At 35.8% G+C, this 19,748-nt stretch overlaps 1 protein-coding gene across 1 annotated transcript in view; it reads left to right on the top strand.

The window, feature by feature from the left end:
• Positions 1-1,432: 1,432 nt before the first annotated feature.
• The window catches only part of ULK4 (unc-51 like kinase 4), a 231,804-nt gene continuing 213,488 nt past the window's right edge, over positions 1,433-19,748 (top strand). Inside the window, exons 1-12 of the mRNA XM_086467979.1 lie at positions 1,433-1,570; positions 3,868-3,967; positions 5,802-5,941; positions 7,282-7,441; positions 9,992-10,093; positions 10,930-11,013; positions 11,859-11,934; positions 12,530-12,625; positions 15,262-15,386; positions 15,501-15,573; positions 17,454-17,553; positions 18,019-18,123. Coding sequence (XP_086324105.1) covers positions 1,433-1,570; positions 3,868-3,967; positions 5,802-5,941; positions 7,282-7,441; positions 9,992-10,093; positions 10,930-11,013; positions 11,859-11,934; positions 12,530-12,625; positions 15,262-15,386; positions 15,501-15,573; positions 17,454-17,553; positions 18,019-18,123 — 1,299 coding nt within the window. The remainder of the gene's footprint in view (positions 1,571-3,867; positions 3,968-5,801; positions 5,942-7,281; positions 7,442-9,991; positions 10,094-10,929; positions 11,014-11,858; positions 11,935-12,529; positions 12,626-15,261; positions 15,387-15,500; positions 15,574-17,453; positions 17,554-18,018; positions 18,124-19,748) is intronic.

Here is a 19,748-nt window from a genome sequence, read left to right on the forward strand (position 1 = left end):
TGTCACTCTGTCAGCTTTGTGTCTCGTGAAAGAGTTAAAGTGAAATTGACTGTGTGTGGTTTGTGATTAGGCCTTTGCCAGCTGTGCTACTTAAGCAGCCCTTCCTCTCCATCCTTGCTCCATCCTCTCTGTTCCTGTTGCTGCACTACCCTCTCCAATGTGCTCCTTTTCTGTGGTTTTAGGGTAACTACACTGAGGACTGGTCTTGTTGAAGAAAAAACAATGGTTTTATAAATAAAATGGAATAAGTCATCTAGAGATGAGAAAGACTGACTCCAAATGGCTTGGAACTAATTAAATTGGTAGCTGGAAGAACTGGGCATTGAGTGTGAAGCTGTCCTGGAGCTGGAAGAATTTACTACAAGGTGGTCACTGAGGACTAGTTAGCAATATGTCCTGTTTTTGGAATATGCTGGTATTTGGATTCTGTGTCTCTCTACTCTTAACCCAGTGGAATAACTAAGGAGCAGGATGGAAAGCTGATACAGAACTCTTACTTCATATATTATAGTTGCCTCAGTGTTTTGCTATCAGTTCTCCCATTGCTTCAGGATTCTCAGAGAAAATAATTATGGAACAAAAGTATTAACCAGACTTTTATGAAAAGCATTAACTATTTAAATATACAAATGCCACTTGCTGGGTTTGCAACAAATGGCAAATATTTAATTTGTTTCAGGATGTACATTAAAGCACATAAAATTATTGAGACAAAAATGATAGTTACAAATATAAATTCAATTCTCATGTAACTACCTGACTCCCACAATGTAACATTTGCCAACAAATTTACACAGCTGTTATCTGCAAGGAATTTTTTCTATCCATGAAAAATTCTGAACACTGAGTCCTGTAGCTGGTAGAGCTACATTCAGCTTAGCATTGGTAGGAACACTAATATTCACAAAGTCCTCTGTTTTTTAGTTATGTTGATTAAATCCGTTATTTGGCAGGTTTGAATTGCCTTGTGAAAAGTTGCAGGGACACATTTGCTTGAGATGCCCTTGGGCAGAAATGGAAATCTTATTTGGCAAAGCTTTAGTATAGAATATTTTCATTCAGACAAGTTTTATGTAGAACATGAAATTTCAAGTTTGGTGGTATGATTATTATTTACAGAAAAAGTATTTAGAATTTGTAGCTACTGGCCCAGCTGTAACTTTTTGAATGTATTAAGGGCTTTGGAAGTAGAAAATTCTATCATGTGTTCAAAATTTTGATCACATTTCCTGAGAGGAGGACTTCTGTAAATTAAGTGTGATCTTGCTGGAAGTACATAATCCCTGTTTTTGAGAATCGGGAGGGTAAATGCTGTACATGGATGACCATTAAATTTGAACGCTTCCTTCTCCTCCTCCTTTGTTTAAAGGCTTATTTATTTATGCGACTAATAACATGTTTCCAATCCATTGCCTGTAAAGCATCCTTAAGTATGGACAACTTCATTCTGTATGAGGAGATCGGAAGAGGAAATAAGACAGTTGTTTACAAAGGAAGAAGAAAGGGGACAATTAATTTTGTTGCTGTTCTTTGCACTGATAAATGCAAAAGAGCTGAACTAACAAACTGGGTGAGTAATGTTTTTTTCCTGCTAAATCTGGGAAAAGATACAGCTTACAAAATCCTTGTAGCACAGGTAATATAAAAGAAAAATACCATGTGCTTCTTGACATGGAATTTGTTACCATTTAGATCAGCTTGTTAAGATTTTAAATTCTTAAGCTTTAAATAGAGTCTTATTTTAATGTGTTTATTTCTGAATCTGATTTTATAGTTGTTTAAATCACATGCAAACCCCATGTTTACAGGCTTACTGTTTCTATGATGTGTCAGAAAACTTGTAAAAACAGTTACTTGCATGTAGTGGTTTACTTTGTTATTAGTTGTGCAAATCCAGTGGAATAGTTATACCTTCCAGTAAATAATCAATTTCTTACTTAGAAAGAATAAATTATTGTTGATGAAAGAGTGGCATTTAAGGTGAATCGATTCTGGTTTGTAGAACCTTGGCAAAGTTTTAAACATATAATACTTTCTGGAAAAGAAACTGTAACTGATAACAGTCAGACATTTCAAATATTTTATTTTTCCGGTAGATAAATTTTGTTTCTGTGGTGGGTTGACCCCGGCTGGATGCCAGGTGCCCACCAAAGCCGCTCTATCATTCCCCTCCTCAGCTGGACAGGGGAGAGAAAATATAACAAAAGGCTCTGGACAGGCAGATCACTCAGCAATTACCATCACAGGCAAAACAGACTCAGCTTGGGGAAATTAGTTTAATTTATTGCCAACCAAATCAGAGTAGGAGCATGAGACATAAAACCAAATCTTAAAATGCCTCCCCCCCCCCCCCCCCTTCCCAGACTCAACTTCGCTCCTGATTTCTCTACCTCCTCCTCGCCAGCGGTACAGGGGGATAGGGAATAGAGGTTGCGATCAGCCCATCACACATTGTCTGTCACTCCTTCCTCACACTCTTCACCTGCCCCGTCATGGAGTCCCTCCCACAGGAGACAGTCCTCCATAACTTCTCCAGCGTGAGTGCTTCCCACGGGCTACAGTTCTTCATGAACTGCTCCAGTGTGGGTCTCCTCCACAGCGTGCAGCCCTTCAGGAACCGACTGCTCCAGCGTGGGTCCCTTGTGGGGTCACAAGTCCTGCTAGCAAACCTCCAGCGTGGGCTTCTTTCCCCACGGGGCCACAGGTCCTGCCAAGAGCTTGCTCGAGTGTGCACTTTCCACAGGGTCACAGTCTCCTTCAGTTGCATCCACTCGCTCCAGTGTGGGGTCCTCCATGGGCTGCAGGTGGAGATCTGCTCCACTGTGGGCCTCCATGGGCTGCAGGGGGACAGCCTGCTTCACCATGGTCTTCACCACGGGCCGCAGGGGAATCGCTGCTCCAGCACCTGGAGCATCTCCTCCACCTCCTTCCTCACTGACCTTGGTGTCTGCAGGATGTTTCTCTCACGTATTCTCACTGCTCTCTCTGGCTGCAATTACTGCTGCACAGGAACTTTTTTCCCTTTCTTAAACACGTTATCACAGAGGAGCTACCACTGTCATTGATTGGCTCGGCCTTGCCCGGCGGTGGGTCCATCTTGGAGCCAGCTGGCGTTGGCTGTATCAGACTTAGGGGAAGCTTCTAGCAGCTTCTCACAGAAGCCACCCCTGTAACCCCCCCGCTACCAAAACCTTGTCACTGAAACCCAATGCAGTTTCATATTCCCTTTCATTATTTCAATGATCGTTTATTGGGTGATTAATGAATCTGCTCAATTTAGACATTTTGTTCATAGAAGATATTCCGCTTAGAAGACCCTTGGTGATACCTTACATACCGCTCTGACAAGGTACAGAGGCCTCTGTAGAGACTAGGCTGTGTAGGTGTAGTAGAAATAGAGATTTCCAGGGACTCTTAAATGATTGCTCTTGCCTGATAAGATTAAGAATGATGGAAAAATTTCTTTTTACTTCCTCTTACTGTATTCACCATTTTATCTCACACTTATGTTCTCATTGAAAAAGAAAGTAGGAATGCAAGTTTGACTCAAAATTCTGATTTCCAGTTTGTTATTGTTTCAGTGATGCAGGAAGATTAAATAGTGCTTATAATTTTGAGTTGGGGATCTTCCTGTTTTGGGTTTTTTTTTTTCTATATTTTTGAAAACATGTGAGTTGGGCAGGGTCTGTGAGGAATGTTATGTTTCTAAAATATTTGAATTGGAGAATAATTTTAGTGCACTGGAAAAGGTAAGAGAACAAGTAGTTGATGTAGATTAAAGTTGTATTGTGTGTGTGTCCCCCCCCTTTATATCCATATATATTGCTCTTTTTTTTCCGGTTAAGTATGTTAAAAACTTTATTCTAGATTCGTCTGACTCATGAAATCACGCACAAGAATATAGTGACATTTCATGAATGGTATGAAACAAGCGACCATCTTTGGCTTGTAATGGAGTTATGCACAGGTAAGATAAGCTCAAAAGGTAAATATTTATAGAGTGAGTATTTGTAAGATTTCTTTTAACAGTTTTTCCACAACAAATGCTTAGATCTTTGAAGAATCTTAGTAATTATCTGATTTTTAACTTGAGAATCCTATTTATGTATAAAAATATTTTTGCTTTTGGAAACATTTTTAGAAATCAATTGAAATCATATTTCTCCTCTGTTTCACCCTATATGTATGTTAAACATTAATTGATGTGCCATAATGTTGGTTTTTAATAGCTGAAGAGATAGGGCTAATCAGGGGAACTTAACATTTGTGAGTAGTTGGAGGGCAGTTTAGTAAATATTACTTGAGAAAAGTTTCTTAGGGACTGGCAGCTTTGGTGTTCTCTTTTCATTTTGTAGTGCACAATAATAAAGTGAGCAAGGAGCAAATCAAGTTATAGTGTACAAATGACTTCCTATTGTTCAAATGATTTTTTTTAATTGAAGGGCAGTTCTGTAGCTAGTAGTAAATTATTTTTCTTCCCATTCAGTAGAAGTGTTTTGACTTTCATGTTAATTTGGGAGCTCTGAGAACCCAAAACTCCATTAAGTGATTGATTGAGTTTTGATAGGTTCTCGTCAATCCATTACAGAAATCTTTTAAAGCTTTCTCTAATTGTGCTGACTGCATGTTTTAAACTCCAGACTGCGTGCTTTACTCCATGTGGAAAGAAAAGGAGGCCAATTGTGCAAGTGATGCATGTTAAGATTTTGGTACCTGCGGTTTGTTTCATAGTAAAAGTCCATACTATCTCAGTGTATTCTGGTGAGACCCCACCTGGGGTTTTTGGAAGGACAGAGAAACAGTAATAATCAGTGGTGAAAAGCATGGGGAGTGAATGTGAAGCCCAGGGAAGGACAGAGGTGAGGGTTATTTGGAGGGCTTTGTAAGTATAGTCTGGTCAGAAACAGAAGCAGGGTTGGTTGGAACTTAGTGGAGAGGGAGAGTGGTGATTTTGGAAGGACACAGAAAGGTCTCATGTTAGGATGAGAAGTCCAGAGAGATGTGATTAGGACTTGCTGGGGCAGGAAGCCAGGATTTGTGTGAGAAACCTGGAAAGTGAAAGTTTAGTCCTGGGTATTTTTTGTGGAGTTTTTATTGTTGTGTTTTTTTGGTGTGTGGGTTTTTTTAATTCTTTTTTTTTTTTTTTAAAAAAAAAAAAAAAAAGAAAAAAGAGAGAGAGGAAAGGATGAAAATGAAAGAACTGGAGCTCATGAGTCAAGGAAAGGACTGTGGAGATACACTATGGGTGATGAACAAACAAAAGAATTTATCTGCTAGATGTTGTTGACCTCAGGACCTCAGAATGTAACCCAGTTTTACTATTTCTGTTGTCTGTGAATTCAGTGGAAAATTGCCTGTCTTAGCTTTAGCACTTGTTCACAGAACTTTGTAGCCTGCTCTTGGTATTGTTTGTTCTTTTAACTCATGCAGCAGGGGTCTGGTTATGGAATTTGAATAAACCCATTGGGTCCTATTACATTGTGACATGGCACTGTTTCTGGGTTTCTTTTTTCCGTTCTGTTCCTTTGTAAAATATATCAATATTAAAGTAATTCTGAAGTCATGCACTCAATTTAATTGTAGTCAAAATTAAGAGTTTTGTCACAGTATTGGAAATAGATTATTTTTTTCTGCATCTTAGATTTTGTAACTATTAGGTAAACCCCACAAGTATGTTTAATATCTACTGATAATGATTTTTGCTTGACATCTTCTGAAGAAGCTTATAAAATGTCCTTGGGAATTACTTGTATGGCATCTTCTTTATATGCACTTGCTGACTATGTGTAAATATATTTCAGGTGGTTCTCTAGAATCTGTTATTGCTCAAGATGAACATCTACCTGAAGATGTAGTAAGAGAATTTGGTGTTGATGTGGTTACTGGTTTATACCATATTCATAAGCTTGGAATTATCTTTTGTGACCTGACACCTGGAAAGGTAGGAAGGAGTATTATTTATAGAGGACATTGCGTGTTACTTTTTGTGCCATCAGCATTTAATTCATTATTTCTCTTTTGCTGTTTGGAAGAGGCTCCCCCCAGGTTGCAGACCAACTGAGCTTTATAACATATGTGAAGACAATGAGAGACAAGTCTATAGCTTGAATATTTTATAACCTGGTTGATTTTCTTTCCCTGTTGTATATTTGATATGATGTGACTGATTCTTTTGATTTGGTGTTCTGGTTTGAATTAATGAAGGATTTTAGTTGTTGGACATTTAACTTCATTATTATGACTCTTCTGTCATGCTGCAGAATATTCTGAAGTCAAAAATCAGTGAGTAAAGTTAACTAAACTTTCCTTGTTAATAACCTTCTCTGTTGTTTCCAAATGCCATTTAAATTAATGTCTTACTCTTGCGTAAAACTACAAATCTTTATGTAGTTTCTGATTTTTGTATTTGTGTGGAATTTATGTATAGTTTGGTCAAAGTCCACGTTTGTTTTTAATTTGTATAGTCACCAGACTATAACCGTAACCAAAAATTCTTGCTTAACAGTAATTGGTTTTGATCTTCATCTATAAGTGATCAAGTTGCCCTTCTCTGAATTTTCTGTAAAATCTTGCACAATTATACTCAATTTCTGTCATTTGTGCATCCAAAAGCACTAAAAAAAATATGGATAAAGCCTAACGGAGATGACTCTCTAGTCTTCCAAAGCAGAATGTTGCTGTAAAGTGCTCCTTTGAACACACATGAAGAATGCTGAAGCAAGACTGCTTCCCCCCCGCCGCCCCCATCTGACTGAATGGGCTATTTCTCCAAACAACATTTTTGTGATTATGAAGCTTTTAATTATGAGAATAAGCAGTGACTGCATAGAGAAAGCTCTCATAATCATTGGACAAAATCTTTGGAATTTTCTGCTAAATAGAATTAAAAATATTCACTTTTTCTCCTCAGATGAAGCAATGTTTCTCTTTGCTACACTTTTATGTTCACATACAGTTTTACTCTACTTTTACTTTCTTTTCTATAGTAACGTTGTTCATTTAGATTTAATAATGAGTAAACACAAGTGCACGTTAAACCTCTTAAGGGTTCTATTGTGAGTTTCTGTAATTTTTTTGGTTACAAGAAAAAAGGGAGTATTGGTGTTGACTTAAAAGAAAAACTTTTCAATGTTTTCGGTTATAGCAATCATCTCTATGTGCTTAAATAGTTTGACATTGTGATTTTTAATTTTTGTTAATAAATTATTTTCTACTTTGGAAATTTCAGCAGTCATCAGTTTTAGTGTATGATACTTGTATGTTGGATTTTGTTTATTCTAGATTCTGCTGGAGGGGCATGGCACTTTGAAAATCAGTAATTTTTGCTTGGCTAAAGTGGAAGGTGAAAACTTGAAAGATTTTTTGTCTTTAGCTGGATCTGAAGAAGGTGAAGATGTCAGTGAAAGCACTCCACAAAGATACCTGAAAAGTAGATGTCAAGGTATGTTATTTTTACTAGCCAAAATTAACTTATACCAGAAGGACAGAATGAAAGTTGGAAAAAGCCTTTGTTTGAAGTAATTTGGAGGGAAGAACTTGAAATAAATAGTTGTTTATCATATTGTTGGGGCTGACTACATTTCTGGAGAAACTGAATAATTAATTTTGTTGTTATCATCTGTAAAGACTGATGTGTTTGCCTATGGGTTTGCAGTGGAAAACATGATCTGTAAATTTTATGTAAGCAGGTTTAACATATCCTGCATATGGGGAATTTTTAAAGTAAGCTCAGAATCAAAATTTAGCTCTTAAGGAAGATTATTCATAACTTACAGAGGGAACAATGCCTGCAAATGGGCAGAAAGAAGAGATACTGTATTTACAAGTATGTGGTGATAATTCTAAGTTTCACAAAGGCAGTTTAACCAAGAGCTGGAAAAAAACCTCTTCCGTCTGTCATAAAATGTGTGACACATTAACAGTTCCTGACCTTTCCTGCCTTTTGTAAATAGATTTGAGGTTATTTTTTGGATTGAACTCACATGTAGGCAATTATAGACTGTAGTATACTTGTATAACAAACTTTCAACATAACATAACTGGAGGAGGCTTATTCTAAATTTCTTTTTGCAGTTTGATATCAAATCCCTATAGTACAGTTTGATTTATAAACTGTCTGTTTATCCTGAGCATGTTTTCATTGTTTCATAGACTATTCTTGATTTTTATTTTTTGTAGAAAAAAAATAGAAGCAAAATTTGAAGAATTAAAAAAACCACCCCCAACCCAACAACAACAAAAAACCCCAAATTGAGTGTATGAATGAGATCTGAAATATTTCAAGGTAGCGAATTAATTAAAAATACTGATTCTTGGTTTGGATTTGCTGAAGAGGCTATTATTAATTGCTATTTGATGAAAACTATGGAAGGTCACTAAAACTTTGGAAGTTCAGAGTTCAAACTGGAACTAGCTTTCCTAAATGATGAAGTTATATTTCTGGTATTTAGTTCATATAGAACAGTGTATTGTTTTTTTTTTTTTTAAAAAAAAAAAAGGCAAATAGAATCACTTATTTATAAAGAAAAGTAATTTAAAATGAATCCTCTTTTGAGCTATGGAATTATTTTGGACTTTTAAAAACTCTGTCCTGCAGATGCTCTCTGTAAGGTTTAGGACTAAATTCCACTAACTTCATGTTAAACATATACACAAAATTCAGTAAGTACTACACAGAACTGCTGCTTCTTTTGTTGGAGACTCTGCACTGCTGTACTTTCATTGTCCTTTTTGATGCGAATGTCTGAGTGATTTGTAGTTTGAGGCTCAACTGTTTCAGTACCTTTTCCTTATGAATGATAATTTCTTTTTAAAGCATGAGAAAGCTACTGTGCTTTAATTTCAACAGTCAGGTCCATGCAAATGCAGTAGGCTGCCGATACTACGTTATTTTTTTCATTGATTAAGAAAAAAAATCAGAAACTTGTTTTTAATCTTCCAAATCTTTTATTAGTCATCATCTCAGAGCATCTCACAGACCTCTTTCCAAGATAATGATGTGTTATAGCAGTTACTGTTACTAGGAACAGTGGCATTCTTGTCAATATTTTATGGGGAAAAATGAGAGCTTTCTTAATACTTTGATGTCTCCTGCTCAAAGTCCACCCTGGAAATACTAGGACCAAGAACAGATCTTTATTCGGGAAGAAATACAAATCTAATCTCTTTCCTGTTGCCTTTCGGAACAACTGTTTGGATGTGTGTAGTTGATGACCTTATGCCACTTAAAAAAGTAAAACTCAAGAACAAAAGAATCCAAAACAAACTTTTTAAAGGATTGTGGAATTGGCACTTTTGCTGATTTTGTGTAATTTTTTTTTAGAGATTTTTGAGAACTGACTTAATGTTTAGAGGGAAACTACTGCAGAAATAAAAAAAGAAATATACAGTTCCTATATCAAGACAAAAGGGGTTTGTGAATAAGCTGCTGTAATTTTATATGTGATGTTTTCATATCCTTTTAGTATGAAAATAGCTATAACTAGTTTAGATCAGTGATCCAGTTGATTAGCTACCTTGTCTTTATACAGAATTTTCTAAATTCATGAAGTTTTGTGTCTCGGGACAACTGCAAAAAAAACCCCGAACAACAAAACCAAAAACCAAACCAAACCTGATGGAACATAATTATTTCTGTTACTCACATGAGAATTATGTTGGTTTACCATTCCGCTCAATTTGCTTGGCTCTGGAAGCTGTCAGAGCATATCAAAACTTTCTTTGCAGTAATTGCTGTGTTAGAAAAGTGTAGCACAAGCCATCTTGTTTAACGGAAGTGAAATAAACAACAAAATAGCATATATAATCTGTACATAATCCAGTAAAAGTATAGAAGTTCCTTTGAAATTACTTAAGTTTGGTATCTCAGTTTTCTTATACTTATTGAAGATAATCCATAACTCACCGAAGTGTGGAGACAAAGTTTGAAGTGTTGAACAGGATAAATGCTGAATGAATAATCAAAGTGCATTATACATCCTGTATTTTGTAGGCTCTCCATTATACACTGCTCCAGAAGTAATAAAGGGAGAAGACTTCTCCAAAGCCGGTGATCTGTGGTCCTTGGGATGTTTACTCTACGAGATGTTCTCAGGTTGTAAGTTTGTTTGTCTATTTAGTATCTGTGATAATGGAAACATAGGTTGTGGTCCCAGAGAAAATTCTTGTTAACTTTCTTGGGAAGTTAAGACATAGAAAAACTTAAGACACGTTTTAAAGATTTCTTGAAGAATATACTAACCGTAATTAAAAAAAAAAGGGGGGGGCGTCTTTATCAAATAATGAAGTGAAGTAATACTGTTAAGTTGTCCTTTTAACTGTGATCTAAATATTATGATACTAACCAACATGTATTGTTTAAATACTACGATTTAAAATTATAGCAGTCCTTGAATTCTGGCAGTGTAAATGTTTTAATTGCCTCAATATTAAACTCGGGGTGCATTGTTTTGACCTTTGAAAGAGAAAGCTTTTTCACTAGTATAAAACTAGAGTCATTGGGTTTCCTGCAGATAAAGTACCCATCAGCTTTGGCTGCAGCCAGAAGGAAAATTTAGTCACAAGAGTTACAGTGCAACCTTCTGAAGTCTTAAACAATTCACTGATCTGTTGGATCAACACTGTTCCATAGATATTGAGATTTCTGCCTAGACCTTCTCCTGATGTCTCATTGCTGATTCATACAGGGCTATCATGGTGACCTCCATCAAGCCACCTTTGGTGCCTCTTCTATCCCTGGTCTCTTTTGCTGTTCACAATAGAAGAATTTAACCCAAGGTTTTGTGTTTAATCTGACAAGAGAACTTGATAAATAAAATTCAGCCTGAGAGTGTTTCTTTCTTTGGATGTTTCTTTAGGAAAATGAGCTCATCATTGCACCTGACAGCCATTTTGAAGTTTGCCTAATCTGTGAAATACACTTTTTTGTAGGAAGACCACCATTCTTCTCAGACAGCTTTTCTGAATTAATTGAAAAGATTTTTTATGAAGATCCATTGCCACCTAGACCAGAGGGTAACATTCTGTTATTGTTTAATGAGTCAAGTCAGAGTAATACAAAGTCAAAGTTTTGTTTTGCACTATTTTTTCTGAGACTGATTGCAGATATCAGTTGGCTGGCCGAAGTGAATGTTGCATTGCCTTCCTTTGATAAGAACCTTTTCCCCATTGATGAATTCTTGTTTCCCTTTTGACAGACAGGCATATCATTTAGTGTAAAGAAGTAGAAATAAATCTACCTTCTGGGATGAAATTTTTGATCGCAGTCATTCTAGGCATCACTGGTATTCATGGAGACCCTTAAATATTAGTGACTCTCTTCAGTTCATGGTAATGTGGTGAAAATGATGACCTGTAGAATTAAAACTATTGTTACTTACTTTGTTTTCAAAGTGGATAAAGTGCATTTCATAGTTCTGAGCTCTCAGTAGTCTTTCTCAGTTAAAGAATAATTTTGGAAACCTGTTTTGTATAATGGAGTGCAACAATGGTCCTTTTAAAATTGTCATGGTTAGGAAAATTCAATTTCAATTTAAGCAGATTTCAACTCCCCTTTAACTCCACTGTTATTTCTTGCAAATAGATATATGATAATTGGAGTGTGCTTTTTTAACATATAAACAGTTTTAGTTAGTTTGGGGACCAAGCATTGGCAGTTTGTTTGTTTTGGCTTTTTTTGAGGATCCTTTGAAATGCAAAGAGTGTATATTTAAGGTTCTTCATAAACGGAGTTATTTTTCAGGTAAAATCACTATTAAAGAAAACTTTTTAGCTTGATCTGTAGATAATGATTTGATCTACATTGTGTGACAGTTGTTTTGCTGCCCAATATTTATCTTCTCAAGTGCTTCTATTTACAGGTTCTGCTTTTCACAAACCTTCTCCTGAGTTCATTAGTTTGCTTGATGGGTTGCTTCAAAAGGATCCTCAGAAAAGGTAAACTGTCTGATCCATGACAGTTGTTCGTATTGTCTTTTTTCGCTTCTGGAGAAAATAATTGCTATAGTACTGTACATACAGTATCCCTCATTAAAAAAAAAAATCAAATTGTGCTTTTTTGTGTGTATGAAGAGATAGAGAGTTAATGTTTTGATAAAGTATATCTTTGTATTTTAGTAGCTGGTGCTAAATAGATAACTTTGTAACAGAAATGATGGGCAGTTTTAAAATTGCATGGCTTTGCTTTTCCAGAGCAATAGACACATCTATTTTATGAGACACTGATTTGTAGCTGATATAGTTATATTCTTAAATAACATAAGTTTGTCATTGATAGGGTAGCTCAGACAACTTACATGTTGGGAGTGGCAATGCAGTTTCCTTCATTCTTAGTCTCATATCTCTGTGTTTCTTGAATTATCCATTGAGGCAAAAAAAAATTGTCCTGTATGAAAACTTGTTTGTTGACCAAATAAGCGCAAACAGGATTAATTGCTCTTTAGTGTCACTGGGTTCAAAACCTAGTCTGGTGTCTCTCTGTGGAGTGGTACTTTGCCTCTGCTTTTTCAGTTTGTTTGTTGATTTTCAAAAGGCTGAATTGGACAGACCTATTGCAGCATCCGTTCTGGAAAGGATCCCTTAGCCATTGTGGTGGTGGTTCTGCAGACAGCCAGGGCACAAGCTTAAGGTACTGAATGTTCAAGGAAGACTTTTATAATAAATACGAGCAAAAAAATTAAAAAGGGTCTTCTGTAAATTTTCTCATTTTTAAATTTCACTTAGGATTTTCATGCTGTTACCGAGTTGATGACTGGAGTTTTACACCCTTCAGTGAACAAGAATTGTATCCTGTTAGTGAATTACACTGTTTGCTTTCAACAGGCTCCTTCCTCCTGGCTATAGAATGTGTTAAAATTTACTTCTGGACTAACTGCTCTCATTTTTATTTATTTGTTTATATAACAACGATGCACAGTAATTTGACTTAAAATTTTTTTGAAAGCTTTTGTGGACTCTTATAAATATGGGTCAATTTTGTCTTTCGTGGGATTTTTTTTGTTTGGTTTTATGCATTAGGCTTAAAGCATCACAAAGCCTATCAGTACAGCATCTTAGATTTGTGGCTCAGCCTTATATCCTTGCAAATGCAGCTGACCCATATTCTTTGCTTATGACATAAAGCATTAATCTAATGTTTGGTTGTTTTGTTTTCTAAATTTGTAATTCTCTGCACTTCTATACATGCAGAAAATAGGTTCTATGTATCAAAAAGTTTGGCTTCTTCAAAACTCCTCTTATCTTGCTGTTTTTTTGTTTTTAATTTTGAATCAGGATATTTAGTGTTGATTTTTTTGTACTTTTGTTCTAAATATTTGAAAGGTACTTCAGGTTCCAATCTAGTGAATTAATGTGAAAATAGTTTTCTTTTAGAATCCTGAATTTTGGTGTGTTCTGTTTTAAAATTATCTCTTGTGTGTTTAATACCGATTTCTGATACTAGTGCTGCAGTATTTTTGTTATTAACATTTATTCCAGTTGAAGATACATCTCTTTGTCTTTCAATTTTATTACTGCTTTCAGCACAAAGGCAGATAAGAAATCAAGATTTAAAGTTTATATCGCAAAGTAGGAATTTATTCAAGGTTTTAGCAAGACTCATATCAACCTCCACCACAGTGCTCATCTTTGAAGTATTTTCAGGGAATTGGAAGAACCTTAATCTCCTATGAGATATTGGGCTATTTGACCTTACTCTTGAGCTTTTTCTAATGCCTCTGAAATAGCCGCTGAGGTATGCACTAACTGACAAATATGACAAATGTAGGCCATTGGCCTGACCTGCAAAAGCAGTTTGGTTTTGGGTTTTTTCCCAACTGTGAGGCCCGTCTATGTACTTTCTTCACAATGTGTGTTTGATTAATATTTGATATCCTGGCAAGCCTTCAGGAAGGTTACTATTCACAGTTCCATATGAATAATAGAGGGATATATTAAAAAACCCAAACAACCAAAATCAATAAATTTGCAATTAATTGTGACATGTAGATCATTATGCAAAAGATTGCTAGTTTTTCTTGATCTTAATCTAGGTTACAGACTTCATTATTGTAGTTTATTGTGCCTTTTCCCTGTGAAGACTGAATGGTCTCTTAAGCTTTTAATACTTCTTTATAGCTCTGGTATTATGTGGTAATAATTTAACTTTTCTAATTTCTTTCATGCAAGTTCTACTGAGGGAACTAGAGACTTTTTAATATTCTCCAAGTCATTTGCTGTAAACTTATTTTTCATTGTTGCAATTACTAGTATAAAATGTACGTGTAACACCTGTGTCACGGTTTGAGGCTGGGCTGGCCACTAACAAATAACAGACACTTTCTATTAACCCCTCTCCCCTCCCAAAAGGGAAAAGGAAAGAGAACAAGGGAGAGAGAGACTTTACGGTTTGGAAAAGAAAACTAAAACAGCTTTAATGGAACAGTAACAATAAAAGAAAAGATGATAATAAGAATAAGGAAATAATGAAATATATACAAAATGTACAAATATATACAACTAGATACAAAAGCAACACCAAACCCAACTCCCCCCACCCTGATGACTATACGTCACCAGCACACTGCAGGGCTGGCACTGGGGCAGCCCCAGGCTGGACTCGCAGCAGACAGGGACGGAATGCAGGAGCTGGACTCAGGCACTGGATTCAGGGATGCACAGATCGGGATTGACGACAGAAGAACAGACAGAGCTCTCCTCAGATGTCAGCCATCGAAGAAGAGAGAGAGACCCTCCTGATCCCTCAGCTTTATACTGAATATGACGCGTATGGGATGGAATACTCTGTTGGTCAGGTTGGGGTCACCTGTCCGGTTCGCTCCTCCCTGCAGGTGCGGCCTTTTACGGGCTTGTGACTCTTTTCACTCCCGGCACCCCAACACGGAGTACAAGATTTAGCAGTGACCTTGGTCGCTATAAGAATAAGTATAAGCAAGGGCCTCTCTGCATCCCATTCCTTGGTACGAATTATAAACATCAGGCCTTATCACTGCTAGAGGCAGTCACTGTCTGGAAAAACATGCTGCTGATTCAGAAAGTGCAGTTAGTTAGAGGAGAATTGACTGAAAAGTTAAAGCACTAAAACAGAATTAGTTCTGATTTAGCCCAAACCAGGACAACCTGTTACAATAATATGGTGTTCTAGAGAATGACAGCTAAATTGTATGCTAATAATAGCAACAAATAATGGATATGATCCTTCTTTTTTTTTTTCTTTTTTCTTTTTTTTTTTTTAAACTTGTGTAATTAATATCTTTCATTAACCAGCAGTGAAGACACAGAATCATCAGGGTCTTGGAGAGCCAAAGAGCTAGTGGGTACTCACAAAAATCTGCATAACCGGTCATCCTCAAGAGCAGGTAATAAGCTACCAAGTACTTCTTTCAAAGTAGGTAATATTGTTCATCACGTTATTTTGAATTATTTTGTTCTTTGCATTTTGTCAATCTTACAAACATGTTTAATTTTTTTTGACTTCTGAATGCAAGTTCATGTTCTCTTTTCAGTGGAAACTCAGATTGAATTATGCCCAAAAAGTGCAGTTGATGGTGAATCAAATGACTCCATATTTCTTCTCAGGTATGAAAACCTAAAGAACAATTAGAAAACCCTTGAAACCGTATATGGTTTTGGTTGCTGTGCGCACACACCACACCCCCCCCCCTTCAGACATTGTATTCTTTTGTTTGTAACAATTTGTTAATGTGTCTCCTTTCGAGTTTTCTATACCAGTTTAATTAATGTTAAGACATCTTTGAAGAACTGCAAAAGCAGTATATGTAGTTAAAGCAATGCTTTTATGGCTTTATTACACTGGTTTTTGGAAGCAAACTTTTGAATTCTTAGCTCTCTGTCTCAACAGGAGAATTTATTTAGAACTTTCATTCTTACTTCATGTATATGAGAATATGCTTTGAATATGCTTACTTTAAATACACAAGGGTAAGCAGTCAGCTTAAGATCCACTAATAAATTCGGCCTGCAGCTTTTCATCACAAGCTACTGGTAGCAATCTAGTAGTTAAATAGAAAATAGTGATTGGCTTAACAGTGATTTGTTTTAGTTGAGGCCTGATTCTGAAACTTTGTACTGGCTTTCAAGCCGAGAAGTTTATCTAGTAAAATAGATGCTGTTCTTATTGTCATCAAGCAGAAATGTTCCAGATTGAAATCAAATATTCTTTCGAGCTTCTTGTGTAACCTGAAATAGGGCTTTTGTACATAAGAGTGTGTCTACTTTTCCAGTTATTTCAGTTGGTTTTAATAAAGTATTGCTTCTCATCTCGCTTATGACTTCTTTAGTCACAGCTAAACCCGTACTATTAGTCATTTAAAACAGCATTTGCTCTTTGCTTTAGCAATCTGCTGAAAAGAAATGCTATAATGGCATTACAAACACTTAGTATAACAAGATGTAATCCAAATTATGTCAGGAATGAGAGCAGAAAAAAATTTATGAATTTTTAACAACATTTTCTTATAATAAGAATTAGGACATTTTAGATAGTTTTATCCAGTCAGTAGATAATATTTTGGTACTCCTTCATTGTGCCCTTTAAATATAAGTGTCTGTTGAAGATAGAGAAAAGGTGCCTTTTTAACAAAATAAGGATAAGAATGAGAACAACTATGGTAGTCATTTGATCATTAATTTTCATGAGTATCTCTAATTTTGTTTGGGGTTTGCAGTTTTAATGTAGTTGCTTTTTCTAATAAATAAGGCTGATACGCAACTAAATGTGTATATTACTTTCTGCTAATCAAGGAAACACATTAATTTGAAATTGTTAATTAAATTAGTTTCCTGGCCTGCCAATTTTAACCATTCTAAAGTTGATTTTAGACACTTCGAATTAATGTATACAACAAATACCAAGTTCACTAGCAGCTTTATGAAAATCGCAAATTTGCACTGTTCTAGTCTCTCCTTTCTTCATTTTCTAATTGGCAGACAGGATTTTTAAAAAGAAAAACTGAAAAGTAAACCCAGTTTTCATTCGTATATGAGAATTGGTCAATTTTTAATTCTCATTACGTAGCCAAGAGTTGGCAGTCAGAAGAGAATAACAGAAAATAAATTGCAATTTTTTGTCAAGTTAATTCTTTTTGTATGTTGTTGGTTATTAGGAGTTAAGATAATCATGTTTTAGCATTCAGTTTGGAGAGTGACTGTTGGTGAGAAAATAATCAAATTACATTAATTTAACAACAAGAAGAAACCAACCAGTCCTTCCGATTTCTAACCAACCAACAAATCCTAACCTTGTCAGGACGTATTTAAAGACAGGAAGTTCATGTTTAGTTGAACATGATCATGTCATAGCATCATCTATGTTTGTCAGCTTTGAAAGTTTGTTGTATGGCATGGAAGTTTCAAAAGAGCAACAAAAAAGTAGTTTGCAGTGAAACTTAATCTGTAGTCTTTATTTTGTTTTGTTTTCTTTTTTTCTTTCTTGTAAGTTCTCGTCCCACACCTAGAACTAGCACTGCAGTAGAAATAAGTGATGCTACTACTGCCTTAATCCAGAATTCTTCACAAAGAGATTCATGCTTGAAAAATGTGAGTAGAAAAACAGTATTAAGGGATGGTGGTATCTTTATAGTTAGAATTTTGGCCTCGAGTCTGTGGCAAAGTCAGCTTTCTTCTCCAGCCTTCTGTAATTATAACAGGAAAGCAGTTCCTACAGGGTGCAAGTTATTAAAAAAATAATATTTGCAGAACTTCAGATGTAAGAGTTAAGAAAGATGCTTAGGCCTCCTTTTTTTCCAGTGTATAAAAGGAATAACACTATTTTCTTTCTTCTCAGTCTACTTTTTGGATCTGGTGCTTTTTATTCCAACATGTTTCTTTATCATCATTTTTAGCTGGCCTTATCTGCTACTACGTAAATAAAAAGTAATTTAGAATATATTGTTTACAAGGCCAAACTGTGTGGTATAATGTTGAAATGAAATATTTTGTGAATAAACAAACTTCCATGTTTTGTGCGAAACAGTTTTTTAAAAAACTTTGTTGTTCTTCTAGGCTAAAAATATGTGCTCAAGTCAGCAGGATATGGAGTCAAGATTGAAAGAGCTCATTTACACTGAATCTGATCTTACAATTACATCAATCATTGACAATCCAAAGGTATAGCAAAATAAAATATAAGAATCAGACACTTTTGGGTGGGGCTATTTTTGCAGATATGTCTTTAATCAGGGTGAAACTCCTTTCCTGTATTTTATAATTCTAATTTTAAAGCAGTTCCACCCAGTCATCTGGCAAGCTTTCATGCAAATATTTGGCAGTCTTTTATAATCCTGTTGTGGTGCTAATCTGGAGAACTGAGTTATTTGGGGATTGAATACTGATATTAAATAATGTCTTACAAGAAACAGAAGCTACTAGATGCTGTGTTCAGTGCTTTTGTAGATTTGTTTTCTGATAACTTGCTTTGGTATCTATTACTTAAATGAACACAAACCTGTATTTTGATATACTCAAAACAAGGCCATCTATGAAGCCTTCTAGGTCAGGAGTTAGTCCTTTACAGAATGACTTTTGTTACTCTTTAAACTTTAGACATGATAATGTTTCTAACAAATATGAACTCATTTTCTCTGGAAAAGAAGACCTGAAGTTACGAGAAATGTCCATCCAATTTTTGTCATATAGATTCTAATGTGATAAGAGTTTGTGATGGGTCTCTGGAACAGAGACTGAGACGTGCCCTGACAGCAAAAGGAAGAGCAAAAAAGAATCAGAGCTCTGCACTGCAATGACAATGTAATGTGCCTGTATGGGCACACGTGTAGTATTTGTAGAAGGAATGATAGGCAAGAGCCCCTTTAGTCTTCCTTTTATTTCTGTGCAAAGCAATGAAGTAATTTTAGCAACTTCACTCAGTAAGTGGCAGATGCAGAGAATGCAACGTTTTTTATTGGAAGTGAACATCTAGCTCATTGAGAATGTCTTACAGCTTTTAGTTGCTTTAGTATGACATTTTTTTTGATTTGTTTTAATGGAATTCCTAACACTCTCAAAGATTAAAAATCTTATACCGCTAGATAAGGTAACTACCCAACAATACTGTTTTAATGTGTTTGGGGTGGAGGACGTTGTTGCCAGTGGAGAATTTAAAAGGTAACGATGCATTTGAATGCCACCTCTGTAAAGTCTCAGTTCTGCCTCAGGACTCCGACACAAAGCTTTAGTCCTTCACTGCTTCTATTCTTACTAGAAGCATAAGAGATGAGATTAGGGGTTACTGTACATGCTAATGTGCACATGGAGACTAATCTCCTTACCATGCAATGCCAGACTCAGAATTAGTGCAAAATAGCCCACTAAATTCCAAGGACATGTATTCAGAGTCGCCACATGCTTGGCGATCTTCAAACTAAAGGATGATTCTGACACCTGGTAAAGCTGAAGAGCTTGCAATTTAATCTCCTGGAAAGGGATTTACTAGATGCTGGCAGGATTTTAAAAGCTGAAATGTCAGCTTGTATTGTAAAATTTCCCTGTGTTCTGCAGATCTGTGTTACTGAAGACCTTTTCAGAAAATACCTCTCTAGTTACACCTAGGCTTCACCTGTCAAAGGCTAAATTCCAGTATACAGTTACGTTTTTTGTACGCTTTAGTTTCTGAAAATCACACTCAAATGCTCCATTGCTGAGCAGTTATCTAATTTCATGATATACCAGAAAATGATGTGTTGTGGGGAAAAAAAATGTACCTTACAAATGTTTAGTTGGTGATAATATGATTT

Source organism: Leptosomus discolor, chromosome 7 (genome assembly GCF_034619465.1).
Source record: "Leptosomus discolor isolate bLepDis1 chromosome 7, bLepDis1.hap2, whole genome shotgun sequence".
In the NCBI taxonomy this organism is placed as follows: Eukaryota; Metazoa; Chordata; class Aves; order Leptosomiformes; family Leptosomidae; genus Leptosomus; species Leptosomus discolor.